Source organism: Pseudochaenichthys georgianus, chromosome 19, assembly GCF_902827115.2.
Source record: "Pseudochaenichthys georgianus chromosome 19, fPseGeo1.2, whole genome shotgun sequence".
Lineage (NCBI taxonomy): Eukaryota > Metazoa > Chordata > Actinopteri > Perciformes > Channichthyidae > Pseudochaenichthys > Pseudochaenichthys georgianus.
This window is the reverse complement of record NC_047521.1, coordinates 17,289,051-17,316,941: the sequence shown is the minus strand read 5'-3', so window position 1 is coordinate 17,316,941 and position 27,891 is coordinate 17,289,051. Positions and strand designations below refer to the sequence as shown.

Sequence of the window (27,891 nt, the reverse complement as noted above, 5' to 3'; positions counted from 1 at the left end):
TTGAACTCTTTCTTGAGATTGTTTTTGGTGCATTTGTGTTCCTCCCCAAGGGCTTTAGGAGAAGTACAGATGTTGCAGACTCTCAGGCAGTGTTCAGTTCCAGTGGTTTCAGCAGTGAAAGCTGTTTCTCGCAGACCGGGGGCGTTCGTTTTTGACATTGTGACATGAAGTCTTTAATTTGAAGATGTGCTCATACACCCTGCAAGTAGAAAGCAGCCTGTGCTACTGCTCAGCTGCCTCTGGCTCGGGTGACCTCTGCTCAGGCTCAGTCTTAATTGTGTCTGGAGGAATTCTGCTGTCTTAAGACAAGCTCAAGTTTAGACTGGAGGGCTTTGTGGCTTTCACTTCATTGAGCAGTTAAACACACACAAGATGCTCTAGCACTGTATATTGTGGCAATGTAGTCTTAACAAAATGATGAATTGAAATAACCTTGAAAGTAAAACTGTGCTGACATTCAATTTGATTAACTTCTGTTAATAAGTAAATTATAAGTAATTAATAAACATGGGTAAACATTTCACTTTTCTCACTTTTTGGTACTCTCAAAACTTTCGTTCATAAAATCCTAACTTGTTGTTTTAAACTAAGTTCTGGACCTCACATGGCCCATATCAAAGGCCAACTATGTCGAAATAATTTCAATGTATCAAAGTGAGTATTTAGGAAAAAATAAAAAAGATATTGGTTGTTGCAGTTTAGGCCCGGAAGCTGTTTTCCTGTCTCTGACACTTGTGTCGCAGTCACAGCAGAGCCTAATTTGCCCTCGATTACTTTCCGACACTGATCTAAGCTTTGTCATGATATGTTCCAACACCCTTCCTCTTACTTTTTCTTGCTAAATCTCAGCGTCTTCACAAACATTAAAGGAAAACTCAAATCTCTCCTTTGATTGTGAAACACAATCTTCCCCCGCTTTTATTTGGCATTTAACACAGCTGTGATTTCTTCTCCCTTTTTCCTCCGTGATCATTTCTACTTGATTGCCTCTTGTGTGTAACATTTAGCAGGACTAAAGTCTGGATCTACTGGGAAATTAGAGATTAGTACAGCTGATCAAGAAATAGATTAGGTAAGTGACATTAACCACATAATGTGTGAGGAAATGAAAAAAAATACATTTTTTATGAAAGATCAAGGACATTAAAATCAAATTCAACAGAAATATATGCTCCTTAAGCCCACATCTAGGTATTTAAAATTTGTTTAAAGTCATTGTATTTCTCTTTATCATTTGTGGAAACACACAGAACATTTCAACAAGTGTTGCATGCATGACTTAAATAAATAAATCTTTACAATTGAGCACATTACATGATACATTTGTACAACGATTGACCACAGCTATATTCTTTAATAGACACACAATATGGTGTACGTAGCCTACACTACTTTGATTGTGTTCAGACATCAAGATCAAATGTACAGTTTATACACTTAACAATATGCCAAATATAATCAGCTGATATGAAATTATTATCCAAATCTTCACAATAACACACAATACTGTTTGTGACCCTGTCAGCTGTTCAAAACTAGCATCATCTCATTTTGGCTTCCAATATTTGACAAACCAGAGCTTCTCTGGGTAGATTATATCTCATCAGTCATTGAAGCACAACATCTTATCGTACAAACTGCATGAGAAAACATAATATTAACATAAAACAGCACATTTACGAACACTGCAGTCACGACGACTGTTAGATTCCGAGACTTGAAATTGAAATGACAGGTCAAAAGAATGGTGAGGTTTCTTCCCTGTCAAAATTGTTACTGCACCTCAGCATGACACATGACATGGCTGTCACTGTATGCGTCCATCAGAATTGCGGCATAGGCACCCTGTATATAATGGAACATATGGACGAGGAGGTGGTTACAGATAACCAAAGATCCACAGCCTCAGTCACTGTCAATGCCGACCTTAAACATCTGTTAAACAATATGAATGTGGATCGGTGGCTATGGGCAACATTAACCTCACTGTGAGAGCCAAGTGAAAGTCAGGAAGTGAATGTCTTCTGGCAGTGACCTTTCACCTCCGAGCCCACAAAGTGTCCAGCCTTCAGTCGGCGTAGAGGATGAATCCTGAAAACGTGCTATACTTGTTACTGTTCCCCCCGTGGGCCTTGCCCCCATCCAATTTGATGAAAACCTCATCGCCGGCATCCAAATGAAGGATGACACTGTTGCTGGCGTAGTCATAACTCTGGTCCTGGTCTTGGGCGATGGCGCTGGCCCTGACCTGGAATATGACATGCACACACAGACAAGGAGAGAGGAAGTCAAGAAATGCACACAGAATTCCCCAGAAGGGGAAAAGACCGTTTTTGCAATATATTACTCAACTATATAAGAGCAGAATGAATAATTCCCATTTTCATAGAATGCAAATAAGAGCTGCACAATATAAGAAACATATATGATAACAATGTTGAATATTTCAATAACGACATTACTTGTGCATGATACATAAACTGATATTAAAGTGTATTTGATTCTGCCTTTTGCTGTTTTAGGTAAACTGCTATAATACAAAATTATTAAATACACTCTTATTTTTGGCAAATTAACAATGAAGTGAACACAAAAGGCACTAATAAAAAAAACTAATGATAGTAACATTTTAAAGCGACATATTCTACTGATAGAAATAAATAAATAAAAATTCCCTAAGTACAATAAAATTATAAAAAAGCGATAACATTTTAAAATATAATGATATTGAAATAGATTAATCTTCATACACACCAACATTTAATCACTTAATAATTTGACGCCACTCATTTTCCATGTCCGAGTTTAATTAAAATCTTATTAAAGGAAAATAATATTTGGAAGGCGTGTGGACTGAATTTGAGAGTTTGTGTAAAGTGTTTCCCCTGTGGTGAATATCTTGATGTCCATGACTCAACTGAAAGGGTCACGCTTGAGTCAGCTTGCATTTGAGGAAGGATGACAGAGCATACTCTCCCTTTGCGTCATCTTCCACTCTTGCATCCACCTTTCCCTGGGTGGGGCACTGATAATACCATATTTAACCCGAATACGAGTGTCATCGTGTCAACACAGGGTAATTACTGAGGGTGTTAGATCTGGAGCCTAACACACTAATCGCCGGTGCATGTCCATGTTCAAAGTGAAAGTTGTATACTTATAAATATCCCTATAAGCTTAGGCTAATATGTGATGAGCTGGGTTGCCAGGTTGGATGTTATGCTGTAACCTCAGCAGACCTAACCCTAAAAGTGTAATTTTCTTTCTGAATGAAGGAATCTGGACTTATTAGTGCCAATGACAAAAATACACTGACCAAAAATGTCCCAGTAAAATAGTCCTAAAAAATTTGCAGAAAACTGCGGGTCTGCTGCAAATCACTGCTTTTAAATCAAGGCTGAAGTGTTTTCTTTCTCCTGCTGCAGACTAAATCAAATAACTATTTGAGTCACTTTTATTCTTGTACTTAATATATGTTTTATTGTAGATTGTTCTATTTTTATTTGACTCTCCTTGCTTTTAAATGACTGTTTTTAATAAATAATATATTTGGTTCTGTGCACTTTAACTTAATTCTTTAATGTGTATTTGTATTATTTGTAAAGCACATTGGCAACATTGTCAGTCATACTTTACTTTATCCAGAATATTTGTTAATGGTTTCATTTGATATCTTGGTGCCCTTTTTTAAGAAGGTGTGGGACTGCAATAGATGTGTTTTCTGTGGTAATCTAAGATAAAGCTTTATATATGAAACGACATATCTGGTGCACCGTATTTACAATGTCATTGCCCTCTAAAGAAAGCTGGGGGAGGCAGATGGAGGAAGTCTTTGCACATCACTAGTCAGCCAATAGGTGAATCATTCTGATTATAATATGCAGTTTTCCACATAGTATACTCAAGTATGTTTGTCTTTTTATTTAAGTTAAAAGTTAACATGTTTTATGAACTGTAAATATATTGCTTATTTTAATGTTGCCTTTATATTAAAAAAAAATTCTACACATTTTCAAATAAATGTGTGGATATTAAACAATGTATTTATTAAATTATTTGTTGAATGAAAAAGGAAAGTGTGTGTGTGTGTGTTTGGAAAAATCATACGTTCTAATTCAAATGCGAACTGGAAAAGGGTAAGGGTGCAATTTTCCTTTTTAAATTAATCCCATCTCAAATAAATGGTATCCTTGTAACCCAAACATGGGTTGTATTTCTGATGTACAGGTGTTACTCTCTCCCCTCTCACACCATGGTGCATCCTCTCTGAGATGTCCGAAGGAAAACGTCCTGGCTGAGATTTACATGGTGTTTGATCAATGTCCTCACCTGGGGCTTCAAAGACATTAGAAAATTGTCCATGAGTATAGCAAATATCATGATTTCAAATGGGATCGTCTGGGCCTGACAGGCAGTCTGATAACGCATATACGAGCACATCGTGTTCCATGAAGTTTAGTTATTTCAAAGGGCACCAGCTTTGAACTAGCCACTACCCCAGGCTGTGTTTTGATGTGTGCAGAGTTGAGATAGCGCTGCACTCCTTCCACTCACTTCAACGTGTACATCATTGGATGTATAATATGCACAGATACACAATCTGGCAGCTTGCCACTATGCATTGTCATTATCTTGAACTAAAATACCGGACCAGTCAGATCTAAAATCACTATCCACATGAATGCATGACTTCTCAATTTAGACTTCAAGCAAGCTGGTTACAATGTTCCCTGAGCAGTGTACTGTATAATCCAGGGTTCTCATCTCATATGAGATCATTTTCTACTACTTGAACTGAGAAGCACTTTTTTCATCTGTTAAAGTCAAATGGAAATAATTAAACATTAGGACGGTTTTTGAATAGGTGTCTGCAGAGTTTAAAGGGTTACCCACCAGACCATTCTTGATCAGGTCAGCCCACATGCTGGTGCCATCTCCTCCCCTCATGAGCACATTGTAGATGAAAAAGTAGGTGCCAGGAATCTTACAGGTAAACTTGCCTGTTGCGCCCTCATAGTTACCCCCAATATTAGTCACCACATCATCAAATCGTAGAATTTCGTAACCTTCTTGAGGGTTTCGTAGTCCTCCAAAAAATGCCACCCGAGGTGCTGTATTGTACGTTGTTGTACTAACTGCCCCTTTACCCCCTAGACCTAGAATCCCCGTCCGTACGATGTCCACACCTTCTCCTGGAGGTCCCTTAGGTCCTGGTGGGCCTGGTGGTCCTGGGGGTCCAGGCTTTCCTGGACGTCCATGTCTGCCGTAGGGGCCGTTAGCACTGTATGTAGGCAGCGGTGGGCCAATGCTGTGATCACTCAGGTCCACGTCGTTGTCCACATGTAGGCCTGAGGTTGCTGTATCTGTTCCCGCTTGACCCCCTGTGTCCGTTGTGGGGAAGGGGTCACACACCATGCGGCAGGTACCCAGCATCTCGAAGTGGCTCCCACTGTCATCTGTGCCTCCTGTGCCAACAGAGCTGACCAGCACAGGGATGAGGACCACCAGAACCAGGACCAGCATGACCCCCACAGCAGCTGCCACCAGGGTCTTCCGCCCGATGCTCAGCCGGGGAAGAGGCTGCGCAGCCAGCGTGGAACTCTCCGGGGTGGAAATGGTGACTGTGGGGAGTGCGTCCACCTGGCAAAACACAGACACAATGAGGCTCTCCGATGGGGGAGATGGTGCCCAGGGTGTGAGTGTGTGAGTGAGTGACAGAGCCGTGTAGGAGAGGGAGTGGAGCAAGGGATCCAAGTGATCAAAAGGAGAGAGAGAGTGAGAGTGAGGAGAGATACTTAGAGGAGAGGAGGAGGCAGAGAGTAAGATAGCTTGAGAGAAAAAAAGCAAAGAAGCAAGGGGAGGAGAGAGTGAGCAACATGCACTCACTAACTATCTGAGTCAGGGCGACGGAGGGCACTTTCCTACTGGCAGATGTGAAAAGCCAGGAAGGACATAAGGAAGGAGTGTGAAATATGGAAGATAAAGATTGGGATCGTAATGAATCCATTCATGATCATGATAAAGACAGACATGGAGAAACAGATTTAAGTGAAGTTCGCTAAGATCTCAGTTCTAAATTATAGGAGAGATCATTTATTTAACATCACTGAAAAATATATATACTCGATTGTTGTGGTTATTTATTGTAAATGTTTCCATAATATTAAACAGTTGGTATTTATTTTGTGCACTCATTTAAGAAAATGTTACTTTGAGTATAGTAAGACCTCATTTGAGACTAATAGCCAGCAGCCAGGTATATAGATTTTTCTGGTAAAGTTTTCTTAGCTTATTGTGAGAGTTTTCAAGGTCAGAATGTGCATATTTTTCCCTTATCTGCCTACGTGTCTGTGTGGGTGCATGGTAAGAGATCTTGTTTACAGGAATCATTTCAAACACCTCTGGTCCGTCAAGCTGTGACTTTTGTTAATCAGCAAGCTTTTGAAGTAGCAGTTCAGATGTTCAGACCTGGTGGCCACCAGTACAATCAATCCATCAATCAATTGAAACTGTATTAATCCCAGGAGGAAATTAAGTTTTTAGAAATTATCAGAATAGAAATGAATGAATATTGAGAAGTAAAAATGTGCCATAAAAGTCCTTGTAGCCACAGGGACACAGCGTATTACACAGTGTCTTAGGCACAGCGTCTTAGGCATAGAAACAAGGCAGAAGGCTTGCTCATGATCATGTTGATGCTCTCAGAAAAATCCTCGTCGACCCAAACTGTCGTGAAGCTATCAAAGGAAATATCCGAAATTGATATGGATTGAAAAGTTTCCCACAGTTAGAACAAGTTTTCTGGGAATTCAATTTATTTGCAAAAAAATATACATAATCTCTGAAATCATAGGTATTCCTTATAATATCATGCACTGTTTGGTGTGTATGTGATTTTAAAGTATCTTCACTGATCAACAATGAGTTTTTAAGCTATGGCAGCAAGCATCTGCCAATATTACATTTGTACTATTCAAAGCAGTTGTATCTACTTTTTGGCCCCTTGGAGGCAGCAGATCAAGCCTTGAACACAACATGGACATGTTTTTATCCTAGGGATATTAAAATTAGTTTTGAACACTATCCAATCACATAACTCTTTGTTCTGTAATATTAGTCGCACAGGACATTTGTGTGAGTTACCTGCAAAGATGATGAGTTTTACTTTGCTGAATGACCTCAAGGTGGCAGGTCCTCGACAGACACCATAACACCCAACACCATATTGTTGGGTGTTTGCTCTGAACCAGTTAAGATAGTTGTGATGTTTCCATTTTACTGCTCCTTTCTTGGTGCATGCTTATGGAAAATAACCATGTCCTGACAATGATGAGTCAGACACCTTCGGCACTGCTTTCTTGCTGAGTCTTTCCAGCTGATGACAATATAATGGAGATGCCCAGATGATCAACTCAGAAACCAAACAAAAGTATACACCAATCAAAATAATATACATACACATTTACTTTAAAACCTGCACATTTTAAAACGTAATGTATTTCATTGAACTTTTAAAAGAGTTTACATCAGCCTTCTCTGTAGGGTGCTGCACAAATATATTGATCTAGTTTCAGACTTTGGTGCCCTCATGTGGCATTTTAACATATTACAAATATAATATAAATATAAACTAAACATCCTCACACAGTATTATTTTTTTTCTTTTCTCTTGAACTCACTTGAACTTATTTCAGAGAAATGGTGTAAAAGCAACTTTGGTCCTATGTGACTCCTCTTAAGCCCGAACCGGGTCCGAAATCTCGTCATTTGCAGGAAACAACGTCTAAGGAACCTTAATATTGAATGAACTATGAATATTTTATATCCATATAGCGAGAAAAAACTCATTTAACTGATCTTTTTCATTTTTTTCAAAACACACAATGCTAACAGTGAGCCTCTGAATTAGCCCAGAGCGAAAAATGCTAACCTATTACTGCACCGAAAATCACTCCTAGCTCCCTTATTACTTATCCTAGCTGCACATCCAACACATCGTTTATGATCGTAAAGACACAGAATCTAACGGTGCCCACCTCAACACTGAAAGATACAAAATCGTGACGTTATCAACAAAAACGTACATCAAAACAAGTTGCGCTAGGTAGCCCACAACGCTAACATGGCTTACCTTCGTCTTTGTCTGTTCTAAACTGGTCTTCAATGGCATTAAAACGATAACAACGATGATGTAGTTAATCCATAGGTTAATATCCAATGTGGCTGTGTCCCCTTTGAAATGTTCTGATAATCTATAATAAGGTGACCAGATTTTCAAAATTAAAACCGGGGACATTTTCATTCCATTTCAAACCTTTATTTATACAGATAAATCCCATTGAGATCATTGATCTCTTTTTCAAGGGAGACCTGCTCAAGTAGTTCCACATGAAACATAAAAACATAAACAGAACAACAAAAGGACATCATACAGCATCATTTACATAATTATCCACATAAACAGGTACCAATAGCTTCCGATTGAGTAGCATCCAACCGAGCTTTAAAAACATTTAGTGGCACCAGATTGTTCAGTTTCCATTTAATTTGCAGACTATTCCAAGACAGAGGAGCTGCGCATCTAAGCTGTCTTCCCTAAGACAGTCCTAGCAGTTGGCACATTTAATAAAACCACAGCATTTGATCTCAGGCAGTAGCCACTTACAATTTTCCGTGAGATCAGGGAGCAGATATAAGATGGAAGTTTCCCTAACATGGCTTTTATATAAAAATGTACCAGTGACTGAGCCTCCGTACAGTTAGTGAAAGCAAACCAGCCCTTGCATACAGGGTACAGTGATGGGTTAATGCTTTACAGTTTGTTACAAATCTCAGTGCACTGTGATACGCAGCATCTAACTTGACCAGGCAATTGGCAGGTGCATTCATATACATCAAATCACCATAGTCCAGCACAGGTAAAAAGGTCACAGTGACTAGCCTTTTCCTGGCCTCAAGCGAGAAACAGGACTTGTTCCTGTAGAAGAAACCTAGCCTAACCCTCAGCTTTTTAAGCAGGTTATTCACATGAAGTTTAAAAGTGAGACAATCATCAAGCCAGATACCAAGGTATTTGTAACAGGTAACCACTTCAAGTTTTATTCCTTGCGTAGTTACAATATCTAAAACAGGCTCTGGTGTCTTTTTAGCTTTAGAAAAGAGCATTACCTTGGTTTTCTCAACATTTAAAAGAAGCTTTAGTTCAGAGAGCTGAGTCTGAATAATGTTAAAAACAGCCTGTAATTTAACACCAGCCTCCTTAATGGAGGGACCTGCACAGTACATCACGGTATCGTCCGCATAAAAATGTAAAGTAGCTTCATCCACATTTTCACCTAAACTGTTGATGTAGATGGAGAATAAAAGTGGACCTAAAACAGAACTTTGAGGAACACCATTAGCAATGTTTAACCACTCAGAAGACAGCCCATCAAAGTGAACACATTGGGACCTTTCAGAGAGGTAGTTTACAAACCACCCCACTGCATGGCTGGACATGCCTATACTGGCTAGCCTCTGCTTTAAAATGTGATGATCGACGGTGTCAAACGCTTTTTAAAGGTCAATAAATAGAGCTGCACAACTCTGCTTATTATCTAAAATACTCGCCACATCATTCACCACTTTCATTGTGGCAGTGATGGTGCTGTGTTGCTTTCTGAAGCCTGACTGATGTTTAGACAGGATGTCATTTGTACATAAAAAAACACCTTTACCTGTTCACTCACTAAGCGTTCAAGAACCTTAGCCAGAACTGACAACTTAGAGATAGGCCTATAGTTATTTAATAAGGTGGCCTCCCCTCCTTTTAGAAAAGGCAGGACATACGCTGACTTCCACCATTTTGAAATTGTGTTAGTGCTGAGGGAGAGGTTAAAAAGAGTAGTGAGAGGTGGAGCAATACAATCTGCAGCTATCTTTAAAAAGAAAGGTTCTACGTTGTCCGGGCCAGCCGGTTTCTTAGGATCGAGCTTGGTTAAAGCTTCACGAACAACATCAACAGTAAAAGGGGTAAAACTAAAAGGGTTTTCCAACACACGTTTTTCAGAGTCACATACTGTAGTGTTCACAGAAGCAGAGTTAGTGACAGAATCAAATAGAGAACCACAGGACACAAAATGCTCATTAAAGCAATTGAGCATAGTAGCCCTGTCCGATATAGTGCCAGATGCTGTGGTAATGCACGGAGGTAGCTCATTACGGATATCGCCGGTGGATAACGATTTAATGGCTTTCCAAAATGTTCCAGGATTATTTAGATTCTTTGTGGTTACTGACAGATAGTACTTTGATTTAGCACTTTTGATTTGCGATGTGAAGCTATTCCTTAGCTGCCTAAAACGCAGCCATTCTACCTCTGAGCCTGATTTCCTAGCCTTTGCCCATGCAGGCCTTGTTTCTCTCATGAAGGAGACTGGACAGATTAGCAGAAAACCAAGGATTGTCTCGTCCATTTACTCTAAATGTACGCAGGGGTGCATGTCTATCAATGATCTCCATAAAACCAAGATAAAAATAAGACCATGTGGTTTCTACATCAGCACACAGATCGATTTTACCCCAATCAAAATCAAACAGATCATGCACAAAACCCTGCTCCACAAAATGTTTTTTGTCTCTCTTAATGATAATGCGAGGTTTAACCTTTTGGACCTTAGTGTCCCTAATTGTGGCTACAACACAGTGATCACTCAGATCATTTGCAAAAACTCCCACAGATGAATATTTATGGAGAACATTAGTTAAAATGAGATCAATTAGGGAGGATTTATTAGGGGACTTAATAGGCCTGTGACAAACAGCCAAAAAGGGCTTTAGTTTTCGAGATACCGCTCCCGGAGTTAGGACAAAGTTACTTTTTCCTCATCTCTAAGGCTTCCCATACATGAAATGGATTGTTGTATAAAAATATTTTACTGCAAAAATGGTGAAATTGATATATAAAGTTAGACACCCCAAACAAAAAATAAAGCCTGGCCGTATGGGGGTTGAGGCATATAAACTCATGTAGATTCACAATGGAAGGTCTGATAGGTTTAAAACTTGGCATACCTGAGGTCAGGACATCCCTCTGCATTATAGAAAAGACTGAATGTCAATATATTACTGTAAATTGGAGATACAGTCATTTGAACACATACCTACAATAGGCGGAAATGTAAATCTATGTAGAATGTTCTCTTTACTTTGTAGTGACTCTGACATGGATTGCCATAGCAACACTTATGAGGGCTTGTTGGAAAGGTGTGGTTCTACTGAATCAGCAATCATAATTGTGTAACGATAGCTTACATACTCATGGAGTTATGTCACTAAACTTATAAGGTGTCCCAAATGGGGAAAATATGAAATAGTCCTAATTAAATCTATAGTATCACCAATTAATTTTATTTTGACTTCACTTATCAGGGGTGGAAAATATTAACAAATCATCTTGAGTAGAAGTCCCTAAAAGGTATGACAACTTGAGAATTGTTAATAATAATAATAATAATAATAATAACCCATAATTGTTTTAAGTAAAATATTGCAACTTCAACATTAGTGCAGAGAAAATGCAGGCCAAAAATGCAATAGAACTACTAACGAAGTAGTAGTTGGACATCAGCTCGTCGCGGCCGATGTTGGTGGTCAGAAACTGATCCACTAAGAACTGCAACACCTTGATTTTACTCTCAAGAGGACCATAAGGATACTCATCCACTTCCTGATAGGGCAGAACGTGATGGTACACCCGGTCGCTCTCGCAGTACGCGCGCAAAACCTCCGGCCACGTCATGCCGTCGATAAAATACAGAGTGGAGTTGGCGCTGTCTTTAGGTCGGCGGGGGCAAACGTGGTGTTGGAGGTGTCTTCTTCACGTAGGATGACCTTCAAGAGCAACCTGATCTCACCAGAATGCGTGACTCCACCACGACTCCTTAACACCACAATGCGTGGTGGAGTCACGAACTTTGTTACATTTGCGTGTCGGCACCACGCAAACAACCCCAATGTAAAGTGAATGAGGCTCCTTTGTCGTGGTGCACACACGCATTTCTACAACGTGCATTGTGTGTAATGCAACTGTTATTTTTATTAAATTAGTTAGTTTTTAAGGAAGGCCAGAGCTTCAGCTGTGTCAAATAGATTGTTCCCTTCAGTTAACGTTATTTAAAAGATAATGATCATGTCCCCTGTATTGTATTACGAGCGTCCATTCCCATTGGATAACGGAGAATTTTACACCCGGAAGTAAGTAGCCTATTCTCCTTACTGTCGATTGATTTTACAGTGATATCTGCACTACTCAACGACTAAAAAACACCAAATTGTCCTTGTTAATTACACAACATTGATTGGTTTGAATTGTGTACAATGCTTTTGTATTTTACCCCTTCGATTCGGAGAAACAAATATATTTTCGGAGTTTTTGGACGGCAGAAGACACTACACTACCCAGAATCCTCAGCTATCGTTTGGGACTACACCATGTGCTTAGCTTGACAAACCCCGTGATCAATCCTCAACCTCTGTGATTGGATGCGCGACGTTTACACGGAGCGTCCAAAAGGACTTTGAAATGGAATGAAACCCATCGACGGCACACTATTCAAAACAGGAATCGAACGTGTCCTACCCCCTCCCCCCCTTAGGTCACAGGCTCCCCAACAGTGCTACGCAATAGAGAACCGCAGTGACACGTCATAAAACCCGGATGTAAACTTCTTCCGGTTCCTTCGTCAAAAACGCAATGCAATTTCTCCATAGGATTTTGGAAAATAGCTCGAAATAAGGTCTGTGGTTGACACACATTTAAGAGAAGGATCACGTTTTGTTCAGCCGGATAATCTCCACATGTCTCTCCTACTTTTATAATTTTTGAATCATAAATCTAGTCGCCAAAAGCGAAATGCTAACGTTATGCTATAAACGAACTACAAGCCAGTACAGTAGCAGGGTCGCACGACTTCAACGTCACGCCAACTTAAGATCGTTTCAACTGACTTGCACTGAAACTGCACTTTGAACACTTTAAATATATTAACATTTTAAACTGTATACCCCGTTTATCTAGGCCCTTTTTGTTTTATGTATAGGCTACATGTCACACTGTGGGAAACGATATTTCTGGATTTATAACACATGTAGAATTTGTTTACAATAAAGGTGACTTTGACTTCCGCGTGCTTGCATATTTTAACAAAGCTTTTCATTTTAGCCACACTGAATTTAACTAGAAGTCATGGCTGTGTCAATTACCAGTCTGATATCGTTTTACAAAGATGACAAGAAGAATGGAGATAGAGGAGAGAACCACTACAAGTCAGGACACGTACAACAGTGCAGCCTAGATGAAGGTGTGCTTACCGGTGTTGTCAGGGCTAGCATGAGGGACACGGTTTATAGAGTGTCGGTGAGTAGTGATAGCAAGAGTACCGTTAACCTAGAGTTAATTTATTCACATTAATTCCCATCAACAAATCCATTTTATGTGTCACATGAAATCTTTATTAGGCAAGGCAAGTTTATTTATATAGCACTTTTCAACACATGGCAATTCAAAGTGCTTTACAAAAAATGAAAGACATTAAGAAATGGCATTTAAAATCAGTCATTAAAAAGCAAAGCTAATAAAATAAACATTAAAAGAAAAAATACATGGATAAAAGTTACAGTGCAGTTTAAGATGTGAATAGTTCAATTAAAAGCAGCGACAAAAAGAAAAGTCTTCTTGCTGGATTTAAAAGTAGTCAGAGTTGCAGCGGACCTGCAGGTTTCTGGGAGTTTGTTCCAGATATTTGGAGCATAATAACTGAACGCTGCTTCTCCATGTTTAGTTCTGACTCTGGGGACAGAAAGCTGACCAGTCCCTGAAGACCTGAGAGATCGGGATGGTTCATAATTTAGCAGAAGATCAGAAATGTATTTTGGGCCTAAACCATTCAGTGCTTTATAAACCAGCAGCAGTATTTAGAAAGCTATTATTTGACACACAGGAAGCCAGTGTAAAGACTTCAGAACAGGAGTGATGTGATCCACTTTCTTAGTGTTAGTGAGGACTCGAGCAGCGTCGTTCTGAATCAGCTGCAGCTTCCTAATAGATGTTTTAGTGAGACCTGTGAAGACACCATTGCAGTAGTCGAGTCTACTGAAGATAAAAGCATGGACACGTTTTTCAAAATCCTGCTGTGACATTAGTCTTTTAATCCTAGATATGTTCTTTAGGTGATAGTAGGCTGATTTAGTAACTGTTTTAATGTGACTGTTGAAACTCAGGTCAGAGTCCATGACTACACCTAGATTTCTGGCTTTATCTGTTGGTTTGAACATTGCAGGCTGAAGCTCAGCGCTAACTTTTAAACGTTCTGCCTTGGCTCCAAAAACCATTACCTCAGTTTTATCTTTGTTTAATTGGAGAAAGTTCTGACACATCCAGTCATTGATTTGTTCAATGCACTTACTCAGTGTTTGAATCGGAGCATAGTCTCCTGGTGAAATGGTTAGGTAAATGTGTGTGTCATCTGCATAGCTATGGTAACTTATTTTGTTGTTCTTCATTATCTGAGCCAGTGGTAGCATGTAGACGTTAAAGAGAAGAGGCCCCAAGATTACAAATTTTACACACCAGAAAACACAGAAATATCCATGAAATAAACATACAGTAGGCTATAATTGGGAAGGCATTACAAATGTAAATATATTTTAAATAATAAAACATTCCCACCACCACAGGTATCTACAGGAGAAGAGAGAATTCTCTCCACAGAATGTGAATGCCCACGTGGAGAATGGAAATGCAGTCATGCGGCTGCATTAGCCATCTTTGCCATCCACACTTTCAGCTGCACTGACGTGACACCCCGTCAGTGGAAGAAGCCAAAGGCAGCTACACGTACGCATTCAGTGGAGGAGCTATTTCCTCCAACCAATAACTCACTCAACCCGCTGAAGAGAGCCCACCTCCGAAGATCGTGACTGGCTGAGGGACAGACTCGGGGGCAGGTTCTCAGGAATGTCTTGGCTTCTCTCCCCCGAGCCAGAAGAGGAACACTACAGCTTGGAAACACTTACTGTTCCTGACATTCTCAAACCTGTTGGGCATCAGGGACCTGAGGCAATTGTGGCAAGCATGGCATTGTCTGAGGAGCAACAGAGGGCAATGCAGGTGGCTGCCACTGGTCAGCGAACCAACCCAAACTGGCATTTGTTCAGGAAAGGAAGGTTGACTGCCAGCAGCTTTGGAGCTGTCCTGAGGTCAAAGCGTGTGACTGCTTCCCTTAGTGCCAGGGTGCTAGGGCAACAACAGGCCCTTGATGGTGTTGTGTCTGTACAGTGGGGGACTATGAATGAATGTGAGGGCGTCAGGGCATTCACCACTGCATCCCAGATGCAGGTCCATGAGTCAGGTTTGTGGCTCAACCAATCAGGAGTGTTGGGGGCATCTCCAGATGGTCTGGTAGGGTCTCCCGCTGTGCTGGAGGTAAAGTGTCCCTACGGAGCCAGGGAAATGACAATTAGTGAAGCATTGCAAATCAAGGGCTTCTGTGTCAGTAAGGAAGAGAAACATTCAGCCTGCGTGAGGAGCATCCTTACTGGCACCAAGTGCAAGGTCAGCTTTGCCTCACTGCAAGAAAGAAGAAGAAATTAAGAAATTGTGAATCGTTTTTAATTTACATTTACTCGCCTTTGCAATGTTGTGGTTGTTAGAGTGTTACCCCCTAAACGCACCAGGAGCGTCTGCGCCGCGTTACGTTGCGGCTGCGCCACGCTGCGACCTCCTCCTGCGACCTAACACACCAGGCGCGTTTCAAAACGTTGCGGAAGCGGAGCGTCGTGTGTGCAGCCTCCCAGTTCTTAATTAACTTTAAAACATTAATATGTAGTTGTTACCTTCCACTCCACAAACTGCAGCGACTAAAAACCAGGCCTTGTCCTTTCTGATGTTGTCCTTGTAAAAAGCATTGGTTACATCGTATAACATGGTGTGTTTCTCCACTTCCATTATGAACTCCTCGTCGTCCATTGTGCGCATCGTAGTGGAGGTGTTGTGATGAAGGAGGGGGGTCTGCTAAATTAGTATATACGCGGGATGGGCCTGGCCCGGATGCTCACCTTTCCACTTCCTGCGAGGGGGGGGCTGCCTGCCCGACCTTACGGCTGTGCCGCGGCAAAAATAGGATTCATCCTAATTTTAGAGAAGCGCTGCGCCGAGCCGCTGCGCCGAGCCGCTGCGCCGAGCCGCTTCTGGGACGCGTCTGGGCCGTAACGCGGCGCGTGTGGTGGAATAGCACCCATTGACTAGAGTGGCCGCGATCCTTACGACCGCCGCGGCGCAGCCGTAACGTGGCGCAGACGCTCCTGGTGCGTTTAGGAAATATTAGTTTCATGGAAGTCACATCGTCACAAATAAGAGCATTAAGACACATACAGTACATAGGCTAAAACAAAACATCTAAAGATATAACCTTGCACTTTGTCTCGTGAACATTTTCACTATTTTGACATTTGTATAGATCAAAATTGAACTAAAGAAATAAAGGTAGATTAATCCATATTGAAAATAGGTGTCAGCTGCTACACTAATTATAATAGTTATATTTCTTAATTAATTAATTAATATATTACTGTATTGATCCCAATTGGGGAAATGTTTGTGTTGCAGCAGCATAACAAGAAAAACAAAATATGAGTTATTATATATACAAAAGTATGTGAGGGATGGAATATTAAATTGAATATAAATGTAAAACGTACATGTGATGTTACGTCCAAGAGAAGCTATGGAGCAGAGCGTTCTCTGCCAGCCAGAGGTGATTTGTTATTAGTTCAATATGTCAAACTGATTTCCCTGACTACAATCTTTAGTTACATGGTGAAACGTTATGCTGCTTGTACTAATTAGACTTATCATATAAGCCACACAGGTTTTAATAGGATGTATTCATTATCTTTACTGATTTTGCGGTCTTTTCAGCAGTGCCATCTCTAAAACGGCGATACACTACCCATCATTTACATTTCACCGTGACATGGACAACAATGTAACGTCAGCTTACCTCATGGCACGAATCCAGACTCTCCTTTGGAAAACATTGGTCGGGAAACGATAGAACGAGCACGTTTCATGCGAAGACCTGTGGCTGCAACCCGGAGCAAAGCAACAAACCATTGCGTAGCTAACTAGTAGCGCTAGCTTTAGCTAACGTTTGCTAACGTTAGCCAACGAAACGAACTGCCGAGTAAAATTGGAAAACACTGGTACTTAATTGTTCTATAATTTATAAAACTACGGTGTTAAAAATGACCATTTCAAAAATAGAGATTCTAATGGTAAGATATAGATATACAGATACTAAAGAGACTACAGATAGGCTACTAAAGATAGGCAGGTACTTGCTTTCAAGCAGAACACAGGGGAAAACAAATTTAGCGGGAGTGTTTACGTGTGTAGGCGTAATGACGTACAACGGACTCGACCATTTCTGTAGTCCTATTCAGCCACTCGGTAACAACCATCGTTTTTCAGACACGTAAACTCTTCACAAATCACCAGTGGGGTCACTGCTGATGTATCTACTGTCGTAGAACAAAACGTGATTTATCTCTTAAATTTGTGTCAACCACAGACCTTATTTCGAGCTATTTTCCAAAACCCTATGGAGAAAATACATTGCTTTTTTGACGAAGGAACCGGAAGTGCTAAAAATGCTAACTTACTTCCGGGTTTTAGGACGCGTCACTGCGGTTCTCTATAGTGAAACGTGAAACGCGCCTGGTGTGTTAGGTCGCAGGAGGAGGTCGCAGCGTGGCGCAGCCGCAACGTAACGCGGCGCAGACGCTCCTGGTGCGTTTAGGGGGTAACACTCTAACAACCACAACATTGCAAAGGCGAGTAAATGTAAATTAAAAACGATTCACATTTTCTTAATTTCTTCTTCTTTCTTGCAGTGAGGCAAAGCTGACCTTGCACTTGGTGCCAGTAAGGATGCTCCTCACGCAGGCTGAATGTTTCTCTTCCTTACTGACACAGAAGCCCTTGATTTGCAATGCTTCACTAATTGTCATTTCCCTGGCTCCGTAGGGACACTTTACCTCCAGCACAGCGGGAGACCCTACCAGACCATCTGGAGATGCCCCCAACACTCCTGATTGGTTGAGCCACAAACCTGACTCATGGACCTGCATCTGGGATGCAGTGGTGAATGCCCTGACGCCCTCACATTCATTCATAGTCCCCCACTGTACAGACACAACACCATCAAGGGCCTGTTGTTGCCCTAGCACCCTGGCACTAAGGGAAGCAGTCACACGCTTTGACCTCAGGACAGCTCCAAAGCTGCTGGCAGTCAACCTTCCTTTCCTGAACAAATGCCAGTTTGGGTTGGTTCGCTGACCAGTGGCAGCCACCTGCATTGCCCTCTGTTGCTCCTCAGACAATGCAATGCTTGCCACAATTGCCTCAGGTCCCTGATGCCCAACAGGTTTGAGAATGTCAGGAACAGTAAGTGTTTCCAAGCTGTAGTGTTCCTCTTCTGGCTCGGGGGAGAGAAGCCAAGACATTCCTGAGAACCTGCCCCCGAGTCTGTCCCTCAGCCAGTCACGATCTTCGGAGGTGGGCTCTCTTCAGCGGGTTGAGTGAGTTATTGGTTGGAGGAAATAGCTCCTCCACTGAATGCGTACGTGTAGCTGCCTTTGGCTTCTTCCACTGACGGGGTGTCACGTCAGTGCAGCTGAAAGTATGGATGGCAAAGATGGCTAATGCAGCCGCATGACTGCATTTCCATTCTCCACGTGGGCATTCACATTCTGTGGAGAGAATTCTCTCTTCTCCTGTAGATACCTGTGGTGGTGGGAATGTTTTATTATTTAAAATATATTTACATTTGTAATGCCTTCCCAATTATAGCCTACTGTATGTTTATTTCATGGATATTTCTGTGTTTTCTGGTGTGTAAAATTTGTAATCTTGGGGCCTCTTCTCTTTAACGTCTACATGCTACCACTGGCTCAGATAATGAAGAACAACAAAATAAGTTACCATAGCTATGCAGATGACACACACATTTACCTAACCATTTCACCAGGAGACTATGCTCCGATTCAAACACTGAGTAAGTGCATTGAACAAATCAATGACTGGATGTGTCAGAACTTTCTCCAATTAAACAAAGATAAAACTGAGGTAATGGTTTTTGGAGCCAAGGCAGAACGTTTAAAAGTTAGCGCTGAGCTTCAGCCTGCAATGTTCAAACCAACAGATAAAGCCAGAAATCTAGGTGTAGTCATGGACTCTGACCTGAGTTTCAACAGTCACATTAAAACAGTTACTAAATCAGCCTACTATCACCTAAAGAACATATCTAGGATTAAAAGACTAATGTCACAGCAGGATTTTGAAAAACTTGTCCATGCTTTTATCTTCAGTAGACTCGACTACTGCAATGGTGTCTTCACAGGTCTCACTAAAACATCTATTAGGAAGCTGCAGCTGATTCAGAACGACGCTGCTCGAGTCCTCACTAACACTAAGAAAGTGGATCACATCACTCCTGTTCTGAAGTCTTTACACTGGCTTCCTGTGTGTCAAATAATAGCTTTCTAAATACTGCTGCTGGTTTATAAAGCACTGAATGGTTTAGGCCCAAAATACATTTCTGATCTTCTGCTAAATTATGAACCATCCCGATCTCTCAGGTCTTCAGGGACTGGTCAGCTTTCTGTCCCCAGAGTCAGAACTAAACATGGAGAAGCAGCGTTCAGTTATTATGCTCCAAATATCTGGAACAAACTCCCAGAAACCTGCAGGTCCGCTGCAACTCTGACTACTTTTAAATCCAGCAAGAAGACTTTTCTTTTTGTCGCTGCTTTTAATTGAACTATTCACATCTTAAACTGCACTGTAACTTTTATCCATGTATTTTTTCTTTTAATGTTTATTTTATTAGCTTTGCTTTTTAATGACTGATTTTAAATGCCATTTCTTAATGTCTTTCATTTTTTGTAAAGCACTTTGAATTGCCATGTGTTGAAAAGTGCTATATAAATAAACTTGCCTTGCCTAATAAAGATTTAATGTGACACATAAAATGGATTTGTTGATGGGAATTAATGTGAATAAATTAACTCTAGGTTAACGGTACTCTTGCTATCACTACTCACCGACACTCTATAAACCGTGTCCCTCATGCTAGCCCTGACAACACCGGTAAGCACACCTTCATCTAGGCTGCACTGTTGTACGTGTCCTGACTTGTAGTGGTTCTCTCCTCTATCTCCATTCTTCTTGTCATCTTTGTAAAACGATATCAGACTGGTAATTGACACAGCCATGACTTCTAGTTAAATTCAGTGTGGCTAAAATGAAAAGCTTTGTTAAAATATGCAAGCACGCGGAAGTCAAAGTCAGCTTTATTGTAAACAAATTCTACATGTGTTATAAATCCAGAAATATCGTTTCCCACAGTGTGACATGTAGCCTATACATAAAACAAAAAGGGCCTAGATAAACGGGGTATACAGTTTAAAATGTTAATATATTTAAAGTGTTCAAAGTGCAGTTTCAGTGCAAGTCAGTTGAAACGATCTTAAGTTGGCGTGACGTTGAGGTCGTGCGACCCTGCTGCTGTACTGGCTTGTAGTTCGTTTATAGCATAACGTTAGCATTTCGCTTTTGGCGACTAGATTTATGATTCAAAAATTATAAAAGTAGGAGAGACATGTGGAGATTATCCGGCTGAACAAAACGTGATCCTTCTCTTAAATGTGTGTCAACCACAGACCTTATTTCGAGCTATTTTCCAAAATCCTATGGAGAAATTGCATTGCGTTTTTGACGAAGGAACCGGAAGAAGTTTACATCCGGGTTTTAGGACGCGTCACTGCGGTTCTCTATAAAACAGATACACAGAAAAAATAGTGAAATAGTGCAATAAGAGTCTATATACAAGTGATTGGAATATGATATATTAGATAAATAATTTCTAAGTAGCAGCCAGATGAATGTTATTTCTAAGTGCAGGTGTTTAATAGTCTTCTGGCCTGTGGGATGAAGCTGTCTCTGTGTCTGGTGGTTTTAGTCCGAATGCTGTGGTACCGCCTGCCAGACTGCAGCAGACAGAACCGTTTGTGGCTGGGGTGATGGTGGTCTTTTATAATCCTGAGGGCTTTCTTTAAGGTTAACCTGGTATTTTTACTCCACTACATTTATTTTAGTTACTTTACAGATTTGGATTAATGATGTGAAATATAAACAACCCTTAAATCCGACTTTAGTTACACCTGAATGAAATTCAGTGAAGGTGATTGTCAAGTGCCAACAATCAGGCGAGATATTTGATAGTTGGTGCTTGAGAAGACTAAATATTTATCTGCAGATCCGTTTAAAGCATATTCATTACTCGTTATTCTCTAATAGTTCATTAAAGACTGTATATAATTGCTATTTTGCACATCCCTTTCAAGATTTCAAGATTTTCTAAGGTTTATTGACATATCATATACACAACAGTGTAGTTATGCAATGAATGAACAACTTGGGTCACAGGTTCATCAACAGTGCATTACAAGACATCTATCAATGTGTGTATACTTCCACCATTACACTGTAGTATTCTGCACATTTCTTTAATTAAAGCCTTATTAGTTAGCACATCCTCCTATCAGGCACTAAACTGTTTTACTCTAGATATCATTTGAGTATCTTCTTGATATTTTCTATTCTATATTTATATAATTGACCTTCTACTTTCCCACTATTTTGTATGTACTCTTAATATTTGAATGTTTTCATAAAATATAACACATTCAAAAGTGCGTTACAAAAATGAAAGACATTAAGAAAAAGGCATTTTAAACAGTCATTAAAAAGCAACACAATCTTCCTGCATTGCAATTACTCTAAACGTGTAATAACGTGCTTTAACCAGTAGGTGGTTTGGGTTAAAAGGCTGTCAAGTTTACAGTGTTAACAAAATAAAATATAGGCCTACTGCTGTTTCCGGTTTAGTTTACGACGAATATTATTTTGTTATTGTTTTGATATTTGTAACACAAAAGCGATGGAAAAAACCCATAGCAACCAAAAAAAGATGGTCTTAACATGACCCAGTCGTCTAGTAGTTAATAAAAAACAATAATATCAAAACAAAATATTACTACTAACTTTATTGTGAAATTAAAACAGAACGGTAGAAGAATAGTTTCCGGTGTATTCTGATGCCCGATCTCTGTAGATAAATAAAGAACTAAGACAGATGTGTAATATTTAATGTAGCCAAACCATTTATTACAATGCATTCATGTGATGACTATCAAAGAGTAAAGCAAGCACTGCTGAATAAAGTATGATTTTCTCTTTTACGAAACGTTTTTTTTCATATGGAATGCAGTTGGAGGTCAACCAATCAAAGAACTTGAGGACTGATCACGGGGTTCATGGTGTAGTCCCAAACGATAGCTGAGGATTCTGGGTAGTGTAGTGTCTTCTGCCGTCCAAAAACTCCGAAAAAATATTTGTTTCTCCGAATCGAAGGGGTAAAATACAAAAGCATTGCACACAATTCAAACCAATAAATGTTGTGTAATTAACAAGGACAATTTGGTGTTTTTTAGTCGATGAGTAGTGCAGATATCACTGTAAAATCAATCGACAGTAAGGAGAATAGGCTACTTACTTCCAGGTGTAAAATTCTCCGTTATCCAATGGGAATGGACGCTCGTAATACAAGACATGATCATTATCTTTTAAATAACGTTAACTAAAGGGAACAATCTATTTGACACAGCTGAAGCTCTGGCCTTCCTTAAAAACTAACTAATTTAATAAAAATCACAGTTGCATTACACACAATGCACGTTGTAGAAATGCGTGTGTGCACCACGACAAAGGAGCCTCATTCACTTTACATTGGGGTTGTTTGCGTGGTGCCGACACGCAAATGTAACAAAGTTCGTGACTCCACCACGCATTGTGGTGTTAAGGAGTCGTGGTGGAGTCACGCATTCTGGTGAGATCAGGTTGTTCAAGAGGGCAATATGTGTCTCTGCTCACATTGTTTATCGACGGCCCAGCAACTCAAGCTTATGCTCCTCATAACAGCAAGTCATTCAGCTCTGTAGAGAATCAATAAGTTATACTACAGTATTTGACTCCACCTGCTTTATCTGCATCTCATTGCCTTCATGGGTTTCTTCACAAACTGACAGGTAAATCATTGCAAATATTTTTGGACTGTGAAAAGATGGGACATTGTCAAATAAAATGGCTAATTAGCTAACTGGAAAGTGACCTAGCTTAATGTTTCATTAATGTAACAGAGCCTGTCCAGTAGCCTATATTCACAATAGACTATGTTTCTCCTGGCTTAATTAGTATCACTGGTAACTGTACAAATTCTGAAGTGTATCTTTTTTCTTTTTTTTCAATTTGACCAGAATGGAGAGTGATGTACAAACAGTGGATCCAAATCGTTGTATCATCTGTGGTAAACATTTTGAAAAAGGGAAGAAACAAGATCCATATGTCAAAAATCCCACAGCAGAAGGCCTCCAACGTATACTAAATGTTGCTCAACAGGGAGATGATGATGTTCATAAAACTCTCTCTCCATATACAGATGATATACTTTCGTTTAAAATAAAGGTATCATATCATCGATCATGTAGAGCAAACTACTCCAGTAAGACCAATATCAGTGAGCAACAAGTTGCAAATGTTGAAAGTGAGAGCATACCTGCATCAGTCTCTTCAAGAAGACTGAGTAGGGTTGATACATTATCGTTTTACGAAGAGATTGTTTCATTTGTGGGAGGGCCAGATCAAGACCAGAACCTCTGACAGCCATTATGACTGGTACAAGTAAGAGTACCTGAGACAAGGTCCTTCATGCAGCATCAGAAAGGCTTGATGAAGTTGTACATCTTCGGCTGCTCTCATATCCGGATCTCTTTGCATATGATGCCAAATATCATAGAAGCTGCCTTAAACACTATATCTCTAAACTAAATATAGCAGCTGCCAGACGAAAACAAGAATCAGAACAGCAGACCAGTATGACAAAGCTTTTATTAAGCTCACTGAACTCATTGACAAAACTGTTTTCTCAAAAGAAATGAAAGTGACGACCCTCAACTCCTTGGCTGGGAGGTTTGATGACATACTGAAGACACTGAGGTCTGGGGAAGAAGATGAGATGGTCCAACACACTAAATACAGCTCCTGGAAACTGAAGGAAAAGCTCTTACTGCATTACAAGCACAGGCTGGTATTTGTAGAACGAGCTGGAAAGTCTGATTTGGTATGCTCTGAAAGTGTGCCCATGGGATTGGCAATGAGAGCTGTACAACTCGAAGACAAGCCAGAAGAGACAACAGCTTCTACAGCAGACTGTAAGACACAACAGCAAAGTCAAGGTCTCTCTGACAGGCAAATACTACATAGAGCTGCAGACATATTGAGAAAGAGCATGGAGCAGGTTGACCATGACCATAAATCATATGTCAGCAGTGATCGACTATCACGTCTACATTGCAGCAACTATGTACCAAACAATGTTTATGACTTTGTGAACTGGTGTGTTGATTCAAATGCTCACAGAAATTGCGAGACCTGTGATGAGGAACCAGCTTTAAAGGACAATCTGCGTGTCATTGCAATCTGCCATGATCTCATTGCACAGTGCCGTCACATCCATACGCCAATCACACTGGGACTTGCCATTTTGATGCAAAGAAGAGGCACCATCCAAGCAAGCAAATCTACACATGTCATCACAGGCAAAGCCAAAGTTCCTAACTACAGGAAATACCTCAAGGTCAGTGGTAACAAGGCTGCTTTATGCAGACATCACCCACCTATACTGTAAGGACGGAAAGTGCAATGATAGCAGAAAATGCCAATGTCTTTCAGTAGGCTTGACCTGCACAGAGTTTTGCTCTTGCACTGACTGCCCAAATGTCAGCCATGTTGTTTTTGATGACAATGTGGATGAGTGATAGAGATGTGTTTATATGCATGTATCCCCCGGCTCCCACTAGCTTAGGTTTACTTAAGTTTGGATAAGAACATTTAATTTGAATACTAAAGTTTGTTAATCCAAAAACCTGTTTCCTTGTCTCTGTGTCTCACCTTCTAGTCCCTGGCACATTTTGGCTGCAGTTGGGCATAACAGTGTATAAAGACACCATAAACGTTTAGTGACATAACATCGATGAGTATGTAAGCTACCTTTACACAATTGGTATTGCTGGATTCAGTAGAACCACACCTTTTCAACAAGTCCTTATGTGTGTTGCTATGGCAATCCTTGTCAGGGTCACACTACAAAGAGATCATTCTACATAGATACATTTCCGCCTATTGTAGGTATGTGTTCAAATGACTGTATCTCCAATTTACATTAAGATATTGACATTTAGTATTTTCTATAATGCAGAGGGTTGTCCTGACCTCAGGTATGCCAAGTTAAAACCTATCAGACCTTCCATTGTGAATCTACATGAGTTGTTATGCCTCAACCCCCAGACGGCCAGCCTTTAGTTTTAGTTTGGGGTGTCTAACTTTATATATCAATTTCACCACTTTTGCAGTAAAATATTTGTATACAACAATTAATTTCATGTATGGGAAGCCTTAGAGATGAGGAAAAAGTAAGTTGTGTTTTGTCCTAACTCCGGGAGGGGTATCTCAAAATGTTCGGGCCATTGTCACTAGCCTATAATGTTAGGGCGAGTAGGACTGTCCACAATCTGAGTAACATTTAAAGAGATACAAAGGTTTTTAAAATCCTCTGACACTGCAGTTAACCAGTCCCAGTTAAAATCTCCAAGTAGCACTATTTCCTTGTAGTCTAGCTGCGATAAAAGATTTGCTAGCGAAGACAAGGAGTCCTTGCCAGCTGAGGGGGGTCTGTAACAGCCCACCACCATGACCTGTTGACCCTTTGCCACTTCTATATTTAAGGCTAAACATTCGAATTGCTTACTGATAGATTTGGAAACTAATGTGGTTACACTGAACTTATTCTTAACATAAATGGCAACGACACCACCTTTATTAGGCCCGTCGGTACGATACACATTAAAACCATTTAAGGCAATGTCAGAGGCCAAAATAGATTTATTTAGCCATGTTTCTGATAAAACAATGACTTCAGCGTCAGTTGAGCTCGCCCAGATACGGACAAAATCTAGTTTACCTAACAGACTGCGCACATTCAAGTGGATGAAACCCAACCCAGACCTAGCTTTAAAATCAGCAGGAGTAGCGATCTGACTACTACTACTGGGCGGACCAGGGTTAGGTTGTACATTTCCTGACAGTAATAACAAAAAAAACAGTTTTGCGGTCAATATATCATTAACATATCCAATTTTCTTCACTGTTAAAAAAAAAGTGGGACAAATCTGGTTCAATGTAATTTGAATATTTTAACTGTTGGATACAAACAGAAGGACGATAGCTCATATATGAGACTTCTAAGGTATTTTATTTTGAAATTCTACATCAGATTGTCCTGATTTTCTCTGATTGACTAGATGGGGTCTCCTGCTATCACCCTGAAGTGAAATAAGTATTTTAATTGAATTTGAATGACTCTTTGATTATGGACGGTTTGCATTAAATAATAATCAAAATATAGATGGACAATAGATCTAATTTGAGATTTTTAAACAGCATACATTTTAAATTGTGCTTCAGAAAGTATGTTATTTTAGGAGTGTTGTGAGATGGTGTCAACATCATTTGAAATTAGTCACCCAGTGGAAATGTCAGATATGTCTTCATAACTGTATACTACATTTTACATTCACTCAGTTATAATGTGGTAGTTATAGGTAGTTTGTTTTAAATTATTATTGATCACATTATATAGTACATATTTCTTAATTTAAGCTCCAGTACATGAATATGTTTGGTGTGTTCTTTAGGTATATTTGTTATTGACCGAGTAAACGCTTTTATTTTGAAGGCAGTTTTTACAGGCCTCTACTGTAATGCATATTCGCGCACCGCAATACAACGTGCGGGCTGGCTTGAGTGTGTTTTCCGAAGTGGGGGCTGGCTTGACCACAGTCTGTTTACCCAGTGTTTCCTGACATGAAACGTTTTATTTCACCTTGCTATGTGTTTTTAACGTATTAAAAAACGGGGACATTTCCAGGGATAGTTTCAACCCGGGACAGGCCAATACAAACAGGGACTGTCCCCGGAAAACGGGGACGTCTGGTCACCCTAATCTATAAGCAATAAAACTGCAATTCCGTTTTAAAATAGTAGAGCAGGCCATTCCCACGCTCTGTAGCAAGATTGAATGCGCGAAGGCGTCACCTTTTTTAACATGAGTGTGTGCGGGACGATTTCCCTTAGATTCTTTTGGCTCTAAAGAGATGTCACATGTCAAAATCGAAGAAGGGGGGCCAGAGATAAGGAAAATCCACCCAAATGGCCCCAGAAGAGGTTTTTTTTGCTAAATCTGTCTAAAAAGGTCAAATATCACTTGTTTTGCATCAATCTTGATACCTACTTATTATATGTTGTACTTTGGATTCCTAAAGCTTTTAGTCTACTAACCCATCATCCAAGGTTAGTTCACTATAAGAACAAAATATTTTTGGGACGGACACTATAATTTACAGTTTTTTACCATGTTCAATCTGAATTTTCTTTAAAATAAAAAACATCTATATTGATTCTGACTTTTCTACATCCAACTCACAGGTTTATCATTACTTTGAGAAAAAATATTATTAATGTAACCCTTTTAGAAGGGAAGATATGGTAATTTGTTCTGGGAATGTCATTTTCGAGCCTGAAACCTGAAAAACAGGCTTGGGGCTTAAGAGGTTAAATGTTCTCTCTGGTCCCCAATTTCACTGAGTGCAGTTGCGTCTTTCAACCAGGGGATGGCG

The 27,891-nt window shown here is 40.1% G+C and overlaps 1 protein-coding gene across 1 annotated transcript; it reads right to left on the bottom strand.

Moving 5' to 3' along the window:
* Positions 1-902: 902 nt before the first annotated feature.
* On the bottom strand, positions 903-5,696 carry LOC117464986 (C1q-related factor-like). Its single transcript, XM_034107806.1, has 2 exons — positions 4,894-5,696; positions 903-2,248 (listed from the first exon to the last, which is right to left on the bottom strand). The coding sequence occupies exons 1-2, from the start codon at positions 5,521-5,523 to the stop codon at positions 2,069-2,071; spliced, it is 810 nt and encodes a 269-aa protein (XP_033963697.1). The 5' UTR covers positions 5,524-5,696; the 3' UTR covers positions 903-2,068.
* Positions 5,697-27,891: the final 22,195 nt, after the last annotated feature.

Bases quoted from the DNA above. Each gene is read 5' to 3' on its own strand.
- LOC117464986 (XM_034107806.1), bottom strand. From the start codon at position 5,523: ATGCTGGTCCTGGTTCTGGTGGTCCTCATCCCTGTGCTGGTCAGCTCT. The intron at 2,249-4,893 runs GTGGGTAACCCT...GTCATATTCCAG, and splicing joins ACCTGATCAAGAATGGTCTG to GTCAGGGCCAGCGCCATCGC.